The sequence below is a fragment of the Sturnira hondurensis genome, unplaced genomic scaffold (genome assembly GCF_014824575.4).
Source record: "Sturnira hondurensis isolate 20B ecotype Veracruz unplaced genomic scaffold, ASM1482457v3 Scaffold0008860, whole genome shotgun sequence".
Lineage (NCBI taxonomy): Eukaryota > Metazoa > Chordata > Mammalia > Chiroptera > Phyllostomidae > Sturnira > Sturnira hondurensis.
This window is the reverse complement of record NW_028081491.1, coordinates 3,352,365-3,372,679: the sequence shown is the minus strand read 5'-3', so window position 1 is coordinate 3,372,679 and position 20,315 is coordinate 3,352,365. Positions and strand designations below refer to the sequence as shown.

Here is a 20,315-nt window from a genome sequence, read left to right as displayed (position 1 = left end):
AATCCCATTATTAACACATTAATTATTTGATATCATGATATTCAGTCTCCACGAATCTGAATGTCTTTGAGGTTTTTCCTTGAGGTTGGTTTTTAGTTTTGTGCCATAGTGGTCTGAGAAAATACATGACATGATTTCAATTGTCTTGTCTTTGTTGAGGCTTGTTTTGTGTCCTATCTTTTTGTGTCCTATCAGGTGGTCTATCTTTGAAAATATTCCTTGTGCATTTGAAATGAATGCATATTTTGCTTCTTTGTGATGAAAGTTTCTGTATATATCGTTAAGTTCATTTGATCTAATGCATCATACAGTTCTACAATATCCTCGTTGATATTTTGTTTGGAAAATCTATCTGTTGTTGCTGGTGGGGTGTTTACATCCCCTACTATCATTGATTTGCTGTCAATATCTCTCTTAATGTCCTCCAAGATATTTCTTATATATTTAGGTGTTCCTATGTTGGGAGCATATATGCTTAAAATATTTATGTCTCCTTGATGTATTCTCCCCTTGAGTATTATGAAGTGTCCTTGTGTCTGTCTTTTTATGGCCTTTGTTTTGAAGTCTGTATTGTCTCTTATCAGTATTGCTACCTGGCTTTTTTTCCCTATCCATTTGCTTGTAATATTTTTTCCAACACTTCACTGTCAGTGTATGTAGGCGTTTTGTCCTGAAGTGGGTCTCTTACAGAGAGCATATGTGTGGGTCATGTTTTCTCATCCATTCAGCTATTCTGTGTCTTTTGACTGGAGCATTTAATCCATTTACTTTTAAGGTTATTATTAATAGGTACTTAGCCATTGCCATTTTACCCTCTTTGTACCCATGTTCCTCTCTCTCTCTCACTCTTTTTCTTCATCTTCTTGAAGTAGTCACTTTACTGTATCTTGCAGTGCTGGTTTATTGGAGGTGTATTTTTTTAGTGTTCTTTTGTCTGGAAAACTCCTGTCACTTTAATTATGAAGGGTCTTGGAATGGACCTCTCTGGGTTCCTCTTCATAGAGACCCTGTCTCCTTCCTAGACTTGTGAGACTTTTTCTCTCATCAAATTAGGAAAGTTTTCCATCATTACTTTTTAAAACAGGTTTTCTATCCCTTGTTCCTCTTCTTCTCCTTCTGGTACCCCTACTATACAGATATTATTACACTTCATGCTATCCTGCAGTTCCTTTAACATTTCTTCATTCTTTTGGGATCTTTTTTCCTTCTCTTGCTCTTTCTGAGAGTTTTTTTTCTGTCTTGTCCTCCAGCTTGCTGATTTGATCCTCTGCTTCTTCTAGTCTGCTTTTGATTTGTTCTACTGTGTTCTTCAATTCAGAAATTGTATTCTCCATTTCCTTTTGGCTCTTGTTGATTGTTTCTATTTCCTTTTTCATGTTGATACAGTTTGCAGTAAGTTCCTCATAGTTCCCCTGTAGTTTTTGGTAATTATCAGTTAGCTCATTGAGCTTCCTTATAACCATTGCTTTGAACTTAGTATCTGATAGTTTACTTGCCTCTATTTCTTTTAGCATCATTCTAAGAATCAGCCCTTTCATTTTAATTAGGTGCTATTCTTTGTCTCCCCATTATTTGTGAGACTGTTCTTGTTTGCTTCTGCCTCCTAAATTGATCTGTTTTGACTCCCTGACTTTGTGGTGTAATCTTCTATGGTAGGAGACCTGTGAGATTCAGTGGTACAATCTTCTTGATCTCCTGAACTTGATGCTCTTGGGATGCCCTTTATGCCATTTCTGTTGGCTTTCTAGATGTAATTGGGTTTTTAGTTGTTGTTGGGTTGTTTCTTGATGGGTCCTTCCCTTCAGCTGGTTGACTGAAGTTCACTCCGGTTACCATGTCTTGCGTGCTGTTGTGCAAGACTGTCAGATCAAAAACACAAAGCCCAGGAAACACACCCACACCCACAAAAATAACTCCCCACCTGCAACCCCACTATCAACAGCAAATGGACAAGTATTAATAAAGGTGTAAAGAGATTAAGAATACTATAAGACAGGAGAATGAATATGAGATGATCTACTGAAGCAAAAATGATTTTGAGGGGATAGAGGGAGGAGCACTATTAAGAATTGTAAGTCAGAGCAATGGGAAGAGAGAAAGTAAAATTTACATCATGACTAAAAAAGGGAATGAAGAAGGCAGAATATGCACAAAACTGATGGACAAGAAATGAATGTTAAAAAGCTATACAGGGAAGAAAATATAGCAAATCATGGAGAAGACCACAGTGGATTCTGCCTTGGAGCCTCTAGTGTTCACCACTGTTTTGTTTTGTTTTGTTTTGTTTTGTTTTCTGGATCTTCCTCTGGTGATATCAGATGTTGAAGCTGTTTGACCTTAGGCAGACTGTTCAAGATTTCCAGAAATCTTCCCTGACTGGTATGGCAAAGTGGATTGAGCACCAGCCTGCAAACCAAATGGTAGCTGGTTCGATTCCCAATCAGGGCACATGCCTGGGTTGCAGGCCGGGTTTCCAATAGGGGGCGTATGAGAAGCAACTGCACATTGATGTTTCTCTCCCTCTGTTTCTCTCTCCCTTCCCCTCTCTAAAAATAAATTAAAAATCTTAAAAGAAGTCCTGGCTGGTGTAGCTCAGTGGATTGAGCACGGGCCTATGGAGCAAAGGGTCGCTGGTTCGATTCCCAGTCAGGGCACATGCCTGGGTTGCAGGCCAGTTCCCAGCAGGGGACACATGAGAGGCAACCATACATTGATGTTTCTCTCACACTCTTTCTCCTTCCCTACCCCTCTCTCTAGAAATAAATAAAATATTTTTTAAAAAAATCTTAAAAGAAAAAGACTTCCAGGAATCTACTGTCTCTGGCTGCCTCCTTCAGTTGTTAATCTAGTCACTCTACACTCAGCAGTCAAGCTTAAGCACCACAGGATGGGGTAGAATTCCTCCTGGAGCTAGGGTTATTGTTTCTTCTCAGGCTGCTGCCACTTGGAGGGGAGTGGTCTGTCTGAGCAGGATGGCTGTTGCTGTATGGAGGATGATTCAGCACCAGTACCCTGGCATCTACCATCTCAGTTCTCTCCCCAGAGCTTGTGTCCCCAGTCTCTCTTCAGGTGTCTCTAGTCCACTCTGCTCCCACATTTCCTGGAACCCAGGATAAGAGGCTCCAAATAAAAATTTGTATGTTAGCCTTTTAAATGGCTCTTTGCATCTCCAGCCAGATCAAAGAACCATTGGTTGTTATCTGTGGCAGAGAGCAACCCTGCCACTCTTCATCATTGGTTGTTATCTGTGTAGTTTATGGCTCTGGTGCTCTAGGCTGGGGATACTGGCTTAAGGATTAGACCCCACTCTTCCTAGGGGGAACAAACAAACACTTAATTATCCCTCTGGCACTGCCATCTGTGGGCACCCAGCCACCCTTCTCAAGTCTCCACCGCACTCCTTACCAGTCAGGTTGTGCTGAAGCTGATTCTTCTGTCTGTGCAAGGTTATAAGGCTTCTCTCTCATTATTGTTGAGTTGTTTGTTCTGGGTGAATTCTCCACAATTTAGTTGTAATTCCAGCTTGGTCCTGGGAGGTCAGTGTGGCTTCCATTCAATCCTCCTCCATCTTGCCAAAAACCAAAATTCCCCTTTTTAAGGCTGAATAATATTCCATTGTATGTATGGACCACATTTTGTTTATCATTCAGCAACTGATAGACAACCTGGATTGCTTCCACCTTTTGGTTTTTCAGAATAATGATGCCATAAACATGGTTATAAATATAGGTGCAAGTAACTTTTTGTTGCAGTGTCAAAGGAGGGAATGAGCATGTGAGTACATGAATGAATGAATGGTGCATGCTCAGAGCATCTAGGCCTGGGATTTCTCCCACAGACCCCATGGTGTGGCTTCTGCATCCCTTTTCCCTTTCCATGGGTTGCACTTGTGCCAGTGGGCAAGGTTATGGCTACAGACAAACAAATTGCCCCTTCCTTAGAAGGGCTCCTACTAACTTGTTTCATACAATTCTGAAGGTCTCCTTGACAGGCAGAAAGTGCAGGCAGATATCTAGAATTTTCTCAGCAGCAGTAGTTGGCATCACACAGACAAAACATGCGGGTAGCACTGGTGTTATTCTCTGCTTTATTTTTTCTTCTGTCTGTCCTCTGCTTCCTTCCCTCCCCCTCCTCTTTCTTTTCACAAACGAGGGTGGCTATTGCACAGTAGAAGCAAAGCCACCAGCTGCTTGAAGGTGGACATATACCTGCAGAGGATTCCAGCAGCTGTGAGTTAGAAAGGGTCCTCAGAAAATATCCATTTTGTCCAATAATCATAAGCCTCATTTAGCAGCCTTTCTCTTGTCCACATAAAATCCTGCCGTAGCCCCAATAACTCAGAGCCATGAATGGAAGCTGCTTTGTTATTACTTCTCCTGATGGCCCTCATGGAGTTCACCCTATGCACTCATGACAGAGGGAAAAACACCACATGCCAGACAAAGGGTGTAGTGTCTAGTAAGTTCCCCTTGGGATCAATTGGTGGTGCAGGGCTGTGCTTGCCCACCTACTCCCTGGCAGCCACTGGTTAGGAGTTGCTCATTGGGAGCATGGGGTGTTACTCCCTGCAATGGTGGCCTTGTAGCAGAAGTCCTCAGCCATTGGGAAGCCAGCACTTACAGGTAGAAGTTGTCCTGGCTCATCATTCACTCACTCATTCATTCATTCATTGCAGGCCTGGCATTGTGTCTCCACAGCCTGGAGGAAATGTGTGTGAGTGTCCAGGTTTTGTGCAGGCTCAATGGACATGAAAGCATCCCTAGATGCCCAGTGCTGATGGGGATGAAGTCATAAGAACCTCTGGAGAAGCTGTGCCTGAAAAATATCTGAGATTGGCCAACCAAAGAAGAGCAGATATGATGCCTCAGGCAGGGAATGGGCCATCATTCTGGATGATGAGAGGGTCTGGACTTGGGGCAACCCACAGGATGTGACAGGAAATGCCAGGCAGAGGGTGGTAACAGGAGAGGGTGAATGGGTAGTTTGGGGGATTGGGTACTGGTTTGGCTAGAAGGATGGAAGCTATTGCAGAGCAAGATAGAAATGACACAGCCCTGAGTCCCACTCTTCAGTGAGTGGAAACCATCCCAGACCCATACCGAGTCTAACAAAGACCTGCCAATCATCCTGTCCCAGCCTCAGTTTACCACCACAAGGCACTAGGAGAAGGGGGACCTTTATTCTAAAGCTTGTTGGAGGGAAGGACAGGCTATTATTGTAAGATATTTTCATACACACCTTCAGCACATAGGTGGGGGTGGGGTGTTGGCCGAGGATCTCTCTGCCTGTAATGGTTTTCACTCCTGAAGCCCACAGGTGCATCTTGTGTACTCATCACGTGTCCCAGGCAGTGCCCAGGAATGAAGGGACAGGGATGGAAGGATAGGAAGGGTCCAGAGACAATGGAGCAAGGAGGGCAGGACAGGCAGGGTCGTTACCCTCCCAGGGAAGTCATATCAGTGGGAGACATGGCCAGGGATCTATCAACTGATGACCTTTTAAAAAACTGTACATGATGGTAAATCACACTAACTCTAAAAATCTTTCTGATAAAAGCCTGCTTGCTAAGTAGTCAGGAATTACAAAGATGATGTGAGATTTTTGTTAATAGTCCTTAATTTAAAGAGAGGGAAACTGAGGCACAGAGAGGACAGGTAACTAGCCAGAGATCATACAGCCAATGAGTGATGAATTTGGAAATTGAACCTCTAGCAGCCTGGCTCAGATCCCTGGATCTTAACCTCTGAGCCAGGCTACCCCCAAGCTACCCTACTATTCCCACCTCCTTTGTGGGGACCTACTCAGGCTTGAGGATACAGAGCTAGCCTAGGAAGTTGCTATGGCCTGAATTTACACCTCAGCTTCACCTGGGTCAACATGGGCAAGTCACCCCTTTTCTGTGGTTTAGTTTGCTCATCTGAGAAATGGACTCTGCAGTCAGCTGAGAAGGATTAATCAAGGCAGCCAGTACCTGGCTTTCATGCTCTGTAAATGGTGGAGCTGGTGTTGCCACACTTACAATCTTAGAGAAGGTGCTGGGTTGCGGGGGCTCCAAGACTTGGGGATTGCCCTGACTGTTGCGGCTCAGGCTCAGTTGGTTGGAGCATTCTCTCTCTCTGTCTCTCCCTCCACTCTTCCTCCCTAGCCCCATCTCTAAAAAAATACTATAAATAGTATGAAAAGAGAAAAAAGACTGGGCACTACAGCCCCATGAGGCACCCTGAAAGGTGCCTGGCTCCAGGGCCAGCCCAAACCCCTCCAGACCCCACTGTGCCCACAACCAGCCTCTGTTAAGTCAGGACACAGACCCTGAAAGAAAAGAACCCAGTCAAGTACCCTCCCAACTCTGTGAGTTCTCTGAGCATTTGCAATGGGCATTGGGCACAGCAGAAGCCAGGAGTCTGCAAGTCAAGTGTTCTTTGTTGCAAAGAAAAATACCAGGTGGAAAGGAGCTGCTGCCAGGGGCCTCAGGTTGGACCAGGATGGATGGAGACAGCCCTGCCCCAAGACAGACCTGAGGCAAATGCGCAGGACACCACAGCAGGGATGAGTGACAGAAGCAAGGCAAAAGCAGTCAAAGCAGACAGCCCTGGGAATGAATGATGTGGTAGCCCAGAATGGAGAAGGAGGAAGGACGGGGCAGCAGTGGCGTGCATGGAAGGATACCACAGGCCTGGGAACAGAATATGCAAGAGTCCTGAGGAAAAGGGGCTTTTTGGTGTTTGAGAAGCTGAAATGTGAGTGAGTAATGAACAAATGCACCCTAGACTGCTTCCATTCTCCCCACCCCCCCAATCTACCACGCAATACTCACTCGTGCCCAAGGTTATATGGTAGTCTGGGGAAGAGTGTGCCCCAGAAAGAAGCCCATTTCTGCAATCACTTCCTTCCAGCCCTGCCTTTTCCCACCTTCCTCTCCTTCCAGCTCCTTTGTCTTCTGTCTCTTCACCTCTTCAAACTCCAGCCCCTCATGCCTCTCTCTCCCCCCTTCTCTCCCTCTCTCCCTCTCTCTCTTTCTTCTTTTCTCTCTCTCATCTTTTTTGGGGGCTCCTGTCTTTCTTACCCCCAACCCACAGCCACCCCCACCCAGGCCCCACAACCCCCAGGGCCTGTTCCACCTCCACCTGCCCCTTCCCCAGCAGGCACTGCCTCTAATATCTTGGCCCTTGCTAATGCATTTCGCATGGTTTGTCAGTCAAACACATTTCTAATGTCCTTAAAGCATGCAGAAAATTGCATCCTTATGAAAAGGGGGAAAAAAGCAAATTGCCTATTGGAGGCTGAGCTGCCAGGGCTCTGGCAGTGCACATCAAGTTCAGAGGGGCTGGGCTGGTGGAGGTGTCTGCCTGGGGCTCAATCCGGGATGTAGCCTCCTCCCTACTTCCAGGCAGTGCTTAGGTCCACTGTCTCACCTCTTTACCCTCTACCCTTACCCATCACTCCACACTACTCCCTCCACTCTGAAATTCCCCCTGCACCTTTAAGGCCAAGCTCCTAACTGCCTCGGGGCCTTTGAATATGCTTTGCCAGCTCCCTGGCACACACTTTTCTTGTCATTCAGGTCTCAAATGAAGAATCACTTCCTAAAAGACCCTTCCTGACCACCCTGACTAAAGCCCCCATTCACTCATTGTCTGTCACCTGTTTTATTTTCTACATAGCATTGTTGATTCCTGAAATCATCATTTGGATTAATTGTGGCTTCTTTGCTATCTATCTAAGCCTCCTCACCTCCAGCGTGAGCACCTTGGGTCAGAGGCTGTGTCCACCATGCTTAGCACAGTGCCTGGCACAAAGCAGGTATTTAATAAATACTTGGTGAACAATGGATTACATAAAGGTAGAGGCTGTGGGGGACCCTGAGACATCTGGAACACCACACCTCAAACTGAACCTTGAGGCTATTGGTTAAGGGACAGTGGAGACCCCTAGAGCTCAAATTCTTCCGTTAATAGCTGTGTGTCCCTAGGCAAGTTGCCTCACATCTCTGAGTTTTATTTTCATTTGAGAAGTGGGAGTAGGGCATCTACCTTACTGGCCATTACTGGATCAAGGAGGCAAGGCAGGGACTGGGTCTCAGCACTGTGAACTGCCTGCCACACTCAGTAAGTGTTTGTTAAATGAATGAATTGCCCAGTAAAGGTTTGATTGTTATTAGAGTCTGTGATGCCACTAATGTCAGACATCATTATTTCCTGAAGCACAAAAAAAGAAAAATTTAAAAACATTGCCATCGAAGCCCCTACCCAATGCTTATCTATCTCTTTTTGGCTTATTTGCACACAGATGTTTATTACAGACCACTGCTGAGTTTACATGAAAAGGTAACTATCAGGGAACTCAGTGGGTTAAGGTGTCCCTAAAACTTCCTGGAGGTCCCAGTTTACTCTGGAAGGACCCCCTCCAGCATTCCACAGCGCCCACCCAGGTGACCACTGCCGCACAGGTGAACCAGCCACGTTCTCTCCATGCTGCTGTCCCTTGTCTTTCTGCTTCTAGAGGAAGATCCTGTCTCCCTCGCAGACTTCTTGGCTTTCTCTATCTAGGATTTGTGCCTGAGTGGCAAAGGACCACCTTTGTCCAGGCTGGAACCTCTCCCTCAGGGACAGTCACATGTTGCAGGCACAGGACCCACAATGCCTGGGACCTCCCTCACAAACTGCCACATGAACCAAAATTTAAGAAACTAGAAGAAGTGGTCTTAAAGCTGATGATACTCAGTAATACAATGTGAGAACTAGGACAAAGGAAACTTTTGAAGTCACACAAGTGAGAGGCCCATTGCAAAGTCAGGGAGCGGTCAGAATGGAAGGTCCTGCCAGGTCAGGTGCCTCCATAAGACCTTTCTTCAAACAGGTGAGCCCACCTTCTCCTTGCACGGAGTGTGGCGAGCTAGGCCCAGAGCCAGGCTGATGCAGCCTGAAAGGCCTCCTCACTGTAGTCATTTTTTTGGCCCACCCACCAGCAGGGAGTGAGGGTCTGCACCTCCTTTACACGCTGAAAGTGAGGATGGAGAGGTGGGTTGAGAAGTTTCCTTCAGCTCTCAGAGCCTGGGCCAGGCTGAGCTCTAGGGCCAGTGGGTGTCTTGTCCTCCTTAGCCCAGCTTTGGCCCCTGGAAACCTGGCAGGGAGAGGCCTTGAGGGCAGAGGCTCAGGGGATCAACTGGTCCTCTCTCAGGACAAGGGAACTCAATCAAGGATGCCATTTTGGATCAGGGGTTCCTCTCCAGTGCAGAAACGAAATCAGGCAGCAGGGCAAACGAAAATGGAAGAAGTGCCAAGTTTCTCCTCAGAACCTGGAGCTCTGGAAGGGTGCCAGGTTGAGAGGCTTGAGCTGCCTCGGTCTCTTCATAGGCACAGTAAGAGAGGTCCCTCTGCCCTAGGAGACGCGGTGAATGTACCCTGGGGCCACAGTTCTCTCCTTCGACCTTATGGGTTCCCACCACTGACCTTCCAGGAGAATCCAGACCAGGGGAAGGGAAACCAAGGTAAACTTTACTTTTTACAGAGTGGGAAGGCAGAGGGAGAAATGCCTCCCACCCCCGCCCCCGCGTCTGGCTGCGCTGGTCACATTCTGTCCGTACTCACGCCCCAAGGAATCGGCTGTAAGTCAGAGACTCAGATAAACTTCAGATCCCAGGCCCGCCGCTTCCTGCCCGCTTCTCTCCAAACCTTCCCGAGTGCTGGCTCGAGATGAAGGGCACCAGAACTAGGCTCCCACTTCCATCGTCTTGGTCAGGTTGCGGGGGGGAGGGGGGGGCCCACCGGGTCCGGATGCAATCCCCCATACCCTCCCTTAAGCCAACCCTCCCCTAAAATCTCCCCTAAGGCTCCCCCATACCCTTCCCCAAGTGTAAATTTCGCGCGTGTTCGTGGCCCCGCTGCCAGGCTAATCCTGGTGCTCAGCACACTTGCCGCCAAGGCTCTTAACATCGGGAGGATCCCGGCTACCCCCGCTTACCCTCCACTCACCCGAAGTCCAAGGCTTTTGCAAAACACCTAAACCCATTCCCACACCCCCAACCCCCGCCGGCCACTGGCCCGGGGTTCCGGAGGCGAGGCACTGCAGCGAACTCGTTCGCTTACTGGAGCAGTCTCGGGTTTCGTTTCCCAGGACCTTGAGTAGAAGAAGAGATGTGAGCTGTGGGAGGAGGGGAGAGGGGCCAAAGGGACTTTCTCTTCCCTAAGCCTGGGACCTGGACTGAGGGGACAGGTTGCTGGCGGAGAGGAATGAGGCCCAATGTGTTGGTGGCTTGGGTGGCCAGAGCTGGGTGGCCAGGGCAGGTAGTACTCAGGCCAGGCACAAGGCTTCACCTCCGCGGATGGGAGACAATTTTGTACCTAGAGTTGTGGCTGTGTGGGCTGCAGTCCTCGCTTTGGAATTCGGCATCGGTGGCACACCCTTTACCTTCACACCTTCACTCTCCCAGTAGCAAGCCAGAGCATCTGTGGAGTCTCATGGACTCGTCTGCAGTGGTCACCTGGTCCACAAGGAGTTCAGCGGTGCAGGTGGTGACAGAAACCTCTCCCACCCCGCCAGTACTGGAATCTAGGCCCCTTTGTGGAGGGCCCAGTCCCCCCACTGATCAGCTGGTGTTGGGACAACCGTGCCTGCCTCAGGTTTCTATCTGTGCCCGGCAGGCTGTATTTGATGGAACACTGCAGCCGCTATGCTCTGTTGTGGGATTCATTTGATGTCCCCCTCTTAAAGCGCTCTCCGTGGCAGCTGATTAGTCCAGTCCAATGAGGAGGTTCTGTTGGGTAAAAGCAGTGGAATCACAGGGTAATCTGCATAAGGTGAAGTTCCTCAGATTTAGTAAAACCTGAGACTTGGAATCCCTTCTCTCTCCTTTTTTGACCCTCCTTCCTTCTCCTACTCTGCATGGTTGACAAAAGCTGTGTCTGGAATCTCCGTCCTCCAGGTGCAGCCCACACAGAACGTCTAGGACCCTCACTTCCCTCCTGTTTGCAGTAGCGAGGATTAAGTGCAGCAGTGTGCCTCACTTGGCTAGCCTGGTCCTCGAGTAGAAAGACTCCCAGAGGACTAGGACCACTTCATCGAGTGGACCCGGGGCAGCAGGAAGCATGCTGGTTTTCACTCCTCCTGGTTTTAAGTCAAACTCTGAGGTGCTCGGGCACCAGCAATTCAAGTGCAGGTTTCAGGAAGGGTAAGTCAAGCCATGATTAGAAAAGGAAGCCACAGCCACTACAGGTAGAAGCCATAGATGTTCTTACATTCTTCTGAAACGCAAAGCCTGCATCCAAACATGATGTTCCTCTTTTCTGAGTATTTGTCACCTGTAATGACCTGTTTCGAATCCTTATCCTGCTTGGAACTCTACAGGGCCAAGCTGTTAGGGTCTCTCCCCCAGCTTTAAAAAGGAAAGTGGTCATCTCCCAAACCCATCCTGTGTCAGTTGCCTTAGTAGGAAGAGCAAGGATCCAACCCACACGTGAGCCCCCGGCCCAGCTTAGACCAAAAATAAGGCATCTGAAGCCTTTCTGCAAGGAGGGGGTGCCCAGGGCCAGGCCCCACAAAGATGTGCCCCTGGAAACCGTGCCCTCACTGGAGCTCCGTCAGCTTGCAGTCCTCAGCCCAAGTTAGCAACCCTCACTGCCCCAAAGCTCTCCCGCCAGGCGCTGCCACCCAGAGTATGCCTCTGGAGAACATGAAAACTCGGAGGCTGTCCCTTCTGGGCTGGAGCTGCCGCTGGTGGTGTCCTCTGTGCGAACGTCAGGTCCTCGGCTCCCCATTGGCCTCAGGAAGGGCTGACCAAGAGCACCACAACTGGTCCTTAGGACCAAACAAGTCTTAGGACACCAAACAAGAAACCGAGGAGGCTATCAGGCCCCGCCACTTCCGGAGTGAACCCCGAGGTGACCTGGGGCTCCCTCTCTTTTGACCGATGGACCCCTATAAAGCCTGGCTGCTATGCCTGAGCACTCTGGGCTGAGCAGCTCAGACCAACCCTGCAGCCCAGAGGGAAGAGATTCTGAGGATCCTGCAACCGGAGGAGCCACAGCCATCCATGCTCAGCGTGGGCCCAGGGGCGCAGGTCAGGGGTCGCTTCTACATGATCCAGGAAAGAATATTTCAGAAGCCACTGATAATATCTCCCTTAACTCAACTCCACACTACCCCCACGCGTATTCAGAAACCCCTATTTTAGACCCGTTGTGTCATAAAATATTTTATTGAAAAAAATCACTGTCTTCGCAAGAGAGGGGTAGGAACCCCAACAACGTTAGGGACCCTGCCTCAGGGCTGAGCTGCCAGGTTGTCCGTAGGGGGTCTCTGGCCATGGTGGCCTGTGCAGCCACAGGGTCCCGGAAGCTCGGAAGCTCGGAAGCTGGTGTGTGCCTGAGGTCTCCTGGCCCAGGGACGTCCGAGGCGGGTGGGGTGCGGTAAGGAGAGGGGCATGAATGTGCATGGCGCGCCTGGTGCGAGGAGCTCTGGGCACAGGCGACTTTCGGCCGCTGGGGTGTGTCCAGGCTATGGGCGCACTGGGGCCCGGGTCAGCTTCAGGGTCTGTGTCCTTCCTTCTTTGGCCCCTAACTGTCCATATTCAAGGCAATAATTAAAAGTTTACAAAGCAGACAGCGTGGAGGCAGAAGGGCCGGCTCACACTTCTCCCGGACTGAGGGGGGCCGCGGTGGCGCAGGGGGTCCCGGGACTGCACACTCAGTCCTCGCGGCCCTTGTCGCTGGCCTCCCCCGGCGGCTCCGCCGGCTTCTCAGCCTCCTTGGCTCGTTCCTGCTCAGTGAGCTGCTCGCTGGTGGGGATGGAGTTCTTCTTGGGCCGCCCTTTGGGCTTGGTGGGGGACTCCAGACCACCGCCTTGCAACACCTGCGCGAGGACGTGGAAACGGGTGAGCTGGGACACGGTTCCCCACGCCCTGTGCTGGAAAGAACCTGACGGGCCGACAGGCCATCTGAGGCCACGCCTAACCGAGGGAAATGGCGGCCATTTGAGCGCCGCTGGGGGAAACCGACGAGAAGCTGGGCCAGGGGTTCAAGACTGCCAGGAAGCAGAGGGTGCAGCGGGGCACAAAGAAATGTGTGCTGAGTGAGGGCACCCAGAGGGAGAGAGAGAGCAGAGAGGGTCCTTTTGGGCACCAGACCCGAAAGGCTTGGGGGTGGGGCAGGACAGAAAGCGGCTCCTGAAGAGCTCAGGGGCCTGGCGGCAACCGAGAGCAAAAAGGAAGAAGCCACCGAACACTCACTATTTTCTTCCACTTCATCCTTCGATTCTGGTACCAAGTCTTCACCTGCAATTGGCTCAGGCCCAGCGACTCAGCGAGATCTATTCTGGAAAAAGCAGGGTGCACCCTCAGCAGGGCGAGCAGCACCTCCTCCCAACTGCCCGCGGAGCTAGGTAGGCCTGGCCCCACGCTACCTGTCCGGGGTGGAGAGGTACTTCTGCTTCTCGAAGCGTTTCTCTAGGCCCATCAGCTGCAGCTCGGTGAACACGGTGCGGCTCCGACGCCCCTTCTTGGCCTTTGTGCCTGGCTCCCCGGTGCCCGGTGCCTCTAGCTTCCCGCGGAGCTGCAGCTCCAGAGGCAGGTGCGGTGCGCCTGCAACGCTGGGCAGCCCAGGCCCAGCAGCCAGCAGCGCTGAGCCCAGCCCGGAACAGCCAAGTGGCGCTAGTGGGAACTTAAACACCGCCGCTTGCTCGGCCTTCAACACCGCTTCGGGGAAAAGAGTAGGGACCAGATGAGTTCAGGCCCTACTCCTCCTCGGGGAGACACCCCTGGCATCCCCTGCTGCTGGCCAAAGGTTAGCGCCCAACCAGCGCCAACCAGCACAAAATTCTCCTCCCCAGCTGTGAAGCCTAAGATGTAAGCCACGCCTAGGATGCGCGGCTCCAAAGCCAGTGTCCCCCAGTGTGGGAATGGGGACCTACCCCACCTCAGACTCTGCGCTGGTGTTACTCTGGCCTTCACCACCTTTGAAATTTCGGAATTCTCAATGAACAAGTTCGAAGCTACAAGGTGCACACAGTGTGTTTCACAGAAAGTGGAAACCAAGGAAAGGCAGCGAGATAGGAAGATGAGCATTTGCCCGATCAAATCGGCATTGCTGTGTTCAGGAAAAGAATATCGATGGAGTAAGCAGGTCTACTCTCATGCGTGGGCACAATAGCCAAGGGCAGGCAGTGGGTCCATAGCAAGGGGAAGGTTTGAGCCCTTCGCAAAAATGTCCCAGCACCCGACAAATCCCAAAATCGTTCTTTCTGTTTTCTCTGTCTTTACCCTGTAAAGTCTTTACCCTGTAAAGATGTTTCCGTTTTCATTATTTGTAAATGATTTTTTTTGCCCGCTTCAAACGAATTATCAACCACAGGGCAGCTGGAGGCAACACGCAGCGGTGAGGCTGCATCAAAGTTGGACTTAAAACGAACAAACCGGTCCTGCTACCTCACGGGAGTGCACAGCACAGGCTAGAGGGTAACGGGGGCCCAGGAAGATGGCTGGCAGGACTGGGGTCCCGCTAGAACAAGGAGGCCTCCCTTCCCCACAGTCATCTTATTGCCGGGCAGGTGCTGTCCCATGGAGTCAGCGAGGGCTGGCCGAGCTTCATCAGTAAGTGCGATAAGGGAGCCGGAGGGACCCAGAAGGCGGGACAGGAAGGCACGCCCGCCCCACTGAGAGAGGCCAAGAGAGGTGGATGAAGGGTGAAGAGAATTGGGGAAAGGCCGAAAGAATACGGGGTGCGGTGGGGAGGGCACGAGTCGGGCAAGGCAGGCCCCACCAAGGAAGGAAGAGAGTCTGGAGAATGGAGAAAGGCCCCAGTGGGCAGCTCAAGCTCCACGGAGGCAGAGCAGACCTGGAAGCGGAAGGGCCAGTCGGGCAGCGGCTCACAGCCAGGCCTCTTGTCCCCAGGCAAGGCTAAGGGGTGTCTGTGCAGCAGTACAGGCCAGTTTGCCGCCCGCCTGAGACCAAGGGCTCCGGGAGGCTTCGGGCCGGCTAGGGCCTGAGTCAGCCCCCTGCGTAGCCCTCGGTGATGCAGGGCTTTCCCCCAGTGGCCGAATTCCCTGCCTAGGGCAGTATCAGGCAACCCCGGCCATTCCCGGCTAGTCCTTTCCAGCGAAGACCCAAGCACCCGCGGCCTGAGGTTGCTCTGACTCGCAGTCTAAGGTTAGCAGTCTAGACCTATGCCCGCGTTGGGAATACGGGCTCAGTGCGCGGGGCTGGAGGCCGCAGGGTAGCAGAGAAGGAGAGTGCAAACACCCTCCCCGCCGGCCCGGTCCGGGCAGGAGGCCTGGTTCTTGTAACGCCCGGCTTGCTCCTGCCTCTCCGCTTCCCGGCCGGGCGCAGAGGGAACGACCCGGAGTCCACGCGCCCAGAGATGCATCCTCACGAGGGCGAGGCTTGCCCCCTCCCTCCCAGCCGCGGGCACCCGAGGGCCCGCACGTACCCAGGTGGCTGTGGAAGGGCCGCGCCGCCAGTAGCGCCTGGACGCCGAACTTGAGAAGCTCGCCCGCGGCGGCGGCGGCAGCAGCGGGTGCGGCGCCCTTGGGCCCTGGTGGCTCAGTGAGGATCTCCTCTATCATGAAGCTGCGGTAGCGGTGCGGCCTGTGGTCGATGCAGCCCTCGGGCGGTCCGAAGCGCGCAGCTCCGGGTTCCCCCGGCCGCTGCATCGCGGCTCCCGCAGCTCAGCGGCAGCGGTGGTTCGGGCGCAGGGCCCGCACAGGGCTCTAGGCCGGCCCGCAGCTCCGGGCGGCGCGCGGGTGTCCGCTCATGCCCCCTCCCCCGCCGGCTGGCCAGGCGGAGGCACAGGGCGCGGGCGGGGCGCGCAGGGCTCCGCCGGTCGGACCCGGGACTGTGCCCCCGCCCAGCGCCACTGCGCCTCTAGCTCGGCCGGCTCCGCGTCACCGCCCCGCCCCGCCCTGCCGCCCCGCCCAGCGAGGCCAGCCGCCCCCCACCCCATCCCACCCCAGGCTGAGCCCGAGGGAGGGCGGGAGAAGGGAGGAAGGCGGGAGGGAGGGGGCCTCGAGAAGGGCCTGCGGACCCAGACCAAGGAAGACCCAGCGGAGCGCACACCCAGGAAGGAGAGAGCAGGAGAGATCGGGAGAGGAGACCCCCAAAGAAGGGAGCGAAGGAATCGGGAGAGGTGAGAGAGGGGCCAAAGCGAGACAGCAAGGGCCACCCAAGATGCGAGACAGAGATGTGAGGGTGCCAGGGACGTCTAGCCGTGCGCAAAGAGAGACCAACGGAGGCGCTGGAGCCAACCGGGCCGTGACGTGCCGGCGGGCACATAACCAAAGCAGGGCAGAAAAAGGGTGCATTAAAGGAAGAGAGGAGACAGCTAGGAAAGGGAGCAGCCTGGGCTGGGGTTAAAGCAGCCGGAGGAGGTCGGGAGGAAAAGAGGCAAAAGCCACATGGCTTGGCTGGGAAAGGGGTGGTGGTGTGCAACCTCCCGGCCAGGATGCCTGCTGGCAAAGGTGACACAGTGGTCAGGGGTGCAACTGGTAGAGCAGAGGCTGTACCTGTACACTCCCGCCTCAGTTTGTCGGCCACGGCTTCATTTCCCTCCTCCCCTCCCGCAGCTGCCCTGAGAGGAAAAGTTTCTCCAGCCTCAATCTGCTTATATTGCCGAATGGTTCCCGGACACATCGTCCTTGGCAATCCCAGAGAAAGAGGAAGGGATGGATAAGAGGAAAAGGAAAGGCTACGTTCCACCTCTTCTGAGCATTGGAGCCTTATTAAGGTCGAGGAAGGCTGTAGCCTACTCTAGCTCCTTCTCATCACTGCAGGAATATAAGCTCTAGCCATGGGGAGAACCCCAAACCTCATCTCTCCTCTAAGCTTCTCTCTTTGCCCCCGCCACTCAGGAGAGGCCACTGTCCTGTTCTGGGCCTCAGTGTCCTGACCTGTCTGAAGAAGATGCTGACACTTGGCTCCAGTCAGGTTGGGAGGACTGAGCAGGGTCCTGCACGTGCTGACCCCACAGCGTCTGTTGGAGAGAGATACATAGTTCATTCACCAGGGCAAGGAGGATCAGGGGAAGGTGGATGGGAATGTGACCCCTGGAGGCTAAGAAAGGGTGCCTGCCACCCCTGAGGAGTTCCACACCTGGGGTCCTAGGTCACTTCTTCTTGTGTGAGCTTGGCCTGGGTTTTCAGTGGTCACTTTGGGGGAAATAGAGCCTACCATACCCAAGGCCCTGCCCCACCTCAGGGTGATACAATTTCTGTAGCTCCAGCTGCTGGCAGGGAGATCCTCAGTCTGGCCCCAGGTCCTAGCACCTGCCCTAGACTTTGTGTGAATTGGGAAATGACTAAGATTCTTTGTCCATAGGGACAAAGAGACTATCTTACCAGAGGCTCTGGCAAAACTAGGACCCTAAGAGTACAGCTGCCTCTCCCCACAGTGGTTAAGAGACTTCCACTGGGGCTGCCCCTTCCTGGATCTCACAATCGTCATCAGCACAGAAAGGTGGCCTGCAGGTTCTCCACCTATGCATGCCACTGTGAGTTACCTGGCTCTTCAGAAGAGGATGGTGTGGGACCCCACTAAGAATGATGGTGTCTCACACAAGGCAGGCCTCCCTCTCAGTGAGAGGTGGAGAAACAGTGGATAGAGCCAGCCTTGGTTAGTCCAGAAGCTGCCAGGCAAACATAAAAGCCAGTGTCTCCTGGAGCCCTGTGTAGCCCAGCTGGGACCCCTCCACAGGTGTGGGCACAGAGAACCCCTCCCTAGATGGATGCTGTGTTTGTCACCCTCTATAACCACCTACTTTCTCAGATGGGGAAACTGAGGCCCAGCAGAGGGAAGGCAATGGCCCAAGGACCACAGTGAGTAGAGTTGGTTTTCTTTTGCTTCCTGTAAATATAGTATAGGACCCATTTTTTTTCACACACACAACACCCCCCCCCCCCGCACCCAGGAGAGCCTACCCAATATCTCCTTCTCTTCTTGCTTCCACATCTTCCCAAGGAAATAGCCTGGGGACGGAAACTTCATTGGAGGGTCAGGCCAAAACACTNGCAATGGCCCAAGGACCACAGTGAGTAGAGTTGGTTTTCTTTTGCTTCCTGCAAATATAGTATAGGACCCATTTTTTTTTCACACACACAACACCAACCCCCCCCCCCCCCCCCCCCCCCCCCCCCCCCCCCCCNCCCCCCCCCCCCCCGCACCCAGGAGAGCCTACCCAATATCTCCTTCTCTTCTTGCTTCCACATCTTCCCAAGGAAATAGCCTGGGGACGGAAACTTCATTGGAGGGTCAGGCCAAAACACTGCACTCCATCCCTTCACTTCCTATTTGGACCACTGCCCGAAAACTGCCAGCTCTGAAACAACTCTGCCCCCATGCACGGGTTCAGATCCGATCAGAGGGCTTGGGGATCACATTGATCAGCCCTTACCAAACCTATTTTGTCCCTGGGGTAGGGACAATCCCTAGCTCAGATTTAGGGGTAGGTCACTTTTAGGATCGAGGCCTCACCTCTAGATTAGGAAGAGTCCGAAGACTAGAGCAGTCCAGCCCCCAACTCCATTTCACAGGCGCAGGGCTTTCCGAGTGACCCCACCCCTGCCCCCTGGCCTTGAACAGGGGCCAGGGCTTTTTCCCGGGGGCCAGGAGAATCCTGAGTGCAGGGGCGGCCCCAGGGAATGAGGCCCCGGGGTTCTTTGGGAGAATGCGTGGCAGGCCTTGGCAGGCCCCTAGGACTTACAGAGCCCGGCCTCCGCCTTGTCCGACCCCAAGGCACCCCCCGCCCCTCGGCGGGCAGGCCTCCGATCACCTCCTCCGAACGAAGTCTCCCCGCAGCGCCATTCAAAAGCAGACCTACCCGCAAAGAAACAAACCCCTTTTAGGCGAAAAAGTGCACACAAACAGCCTCCTTTTCACCGGGAATTGCCGCGTTGGTGCTGGCGCAGGGTTTTCTCAGAACGGGATCTATTCCGCCGAGAATGGAGGCCCAAAGAAGGGAAGCCCCCGATCAGGGCGGCCTCCGGCCCCCCACGCGATCCCAGCCTAGCAGACTCGTCCCGAGGCGAAGCCACCCCGCCCGACGCCTGCGACCCTCCGGGCCTCCCGCCGCCGCGGCGAAAATCCCGGAAACCGTCCGCTCTCAGCGGGCGCCGTGGAAAAGGTGACTTCAGCGCCCGAGGCCAACAGCCCTTTCCGCGGCCGGCCACCGGGGGCTTCGGGCGGCGGGAGGCCCGGCGCCGCCCGGACGCCGGGTGGGCTCCCTCCCCACCGCCTCTCAGCTTCTCGCCCGGAGCCTCGGAGGGAAGGTGACGACAGGGAGGGGGTACCTCCCCCCTAATCCGGCCCCTCCGCGCCGGGGCGCAGGTGCCAGACCCTCCCCTCTTCCAGGCCGCCTCGCCCTTCCTCCCGCTCCGCCGCGGAGGTTCCGAAGTCTCCGGGGGGTGGGAGGGGGGCGGACGGAAGGGGGCCGGAGCCCCGGCGCGGACGGGGAGTTTGAGTCCGGAGGGGCAGGCGGGGCGAGGCGGGGGCCTGGGTCTGGCGCTTCGGCCCCGCCGACGGCGTCCCGGCTGCTCCAGGGCCCGCCCGACCCTCGCCGTTTTCCAGGGTCTCCTCTCCCAGTGGCCTCGGGTTTGTGTTTACTCGGCGAAATGCTGTCGGGGCGGGAACGGAGGGGCGGTTTCTTTCAGATCGACGGGCTCGCCTCCGACCGCGGCCGTCCGGCCGCTGCCTGCGGGGATCCCACCACCTGCACCACCAGCGGCGGACGGACCGCGAAGCCGAGCCCGGCGCGCCCCGCCGACCCGCCCCCGGGCACTCCCGCGCCCCGCTGCGGCCTCGGCGTCTGGAGCGCAGCTGGTCCTCCTCTCCCGTTCCCCCCGCCGGCCTCCCGTTCTGGTCGCCGGCGGTGGCTACCGGCCCCAGGGCCAGCGCGCGGGTCGGTCTCCGCGAGCATCCCGCGGCCGAAGCCGCCTGGACCCGGCCCGAGGGGGCCGCCCGGCTCGCGGTCCGCACCCCTTTGTTGCTTGAGAGCCTGCGACTAAGATCGAAGACTCTTGTCTTGCTTTCAAAACAGGAATTCTCTGGGTTATAAAACTACCCACTCCTGACATTCGCGGGCCAAAGCTCCCCAGGACCGCTGTGGAACCTCCCCGTTGTAAAAACGGTGCCTGCGACGCCTTCCCGCACGGGAGTTTGGAGTCAACTGCGGACTTTTCGTTTTGAATCATTTCAAACCCCTGTGAGCTCGGGGCTCGAGTCGCGTTTTGGGACAGCGTCTTAAGGCACACCCCTCCCTCGCCTGTTCAAATTCTGCCTCTTCAAGTAATTTGCAAGTTTTTTTCCTTTGGAATTGTTGGCTTTTAAAAATGTTATTTTA

The 20,315-nt window shown here is 53.9% G+C and overlaps 2 protein-coding genes across 2 annotated transcripts; both read right to left on the bottom strand.

Annotated features, from left to right (window-relative positions):
* Positions 1-12,194: 12,194 nt before the first annotated feature.
* BARX1 (BARX homeobox 1) lies at positions 12,195-15,834 on the bottom strand. The gene is made up of 4 exons (XM_037056168.1): positions 15,417-15,834; positions 13,396-13,687; positions 13,223-13,307; positions 12,195-12,846 (listed from the first exon to the last, which is right to left on the bottom strand). Exons 1-4 carry the CDS (start codon positions 15,637-15,639, stop codon positions 12,682-12,684), a joined length of 765 nt encoding a protein of 254 aa, XP_036912063.1. The 5' UTR covers positions 15,640-15,834; the 3' UTR covers positions 12,195-12,681.
* Positions 15,835-15,850: 16 nt separating this feature from the next.
* Positions 15,851-18,060, bottom strand: LOC118993691 (uncharacterized). The gene is made up of 4 exons (XM_037056171.1): positions 18,034-18,060; positions 17,739-17,894; positions 16,873-16,955; positions 15,851-16,553 (listed from the first exon to the last, which is right to left on the bottom strand). The coding sequence occupies exons 1-4, from the start codon at positions 18,058-18,060 to the stop codon at positions 15,851-15,853; spliced, it is 969 nt and encodes a 322-aa protein (XP_036912066.1).
* Positions 18,061-20,315: the final 2,255 nt, after the last annotated feature.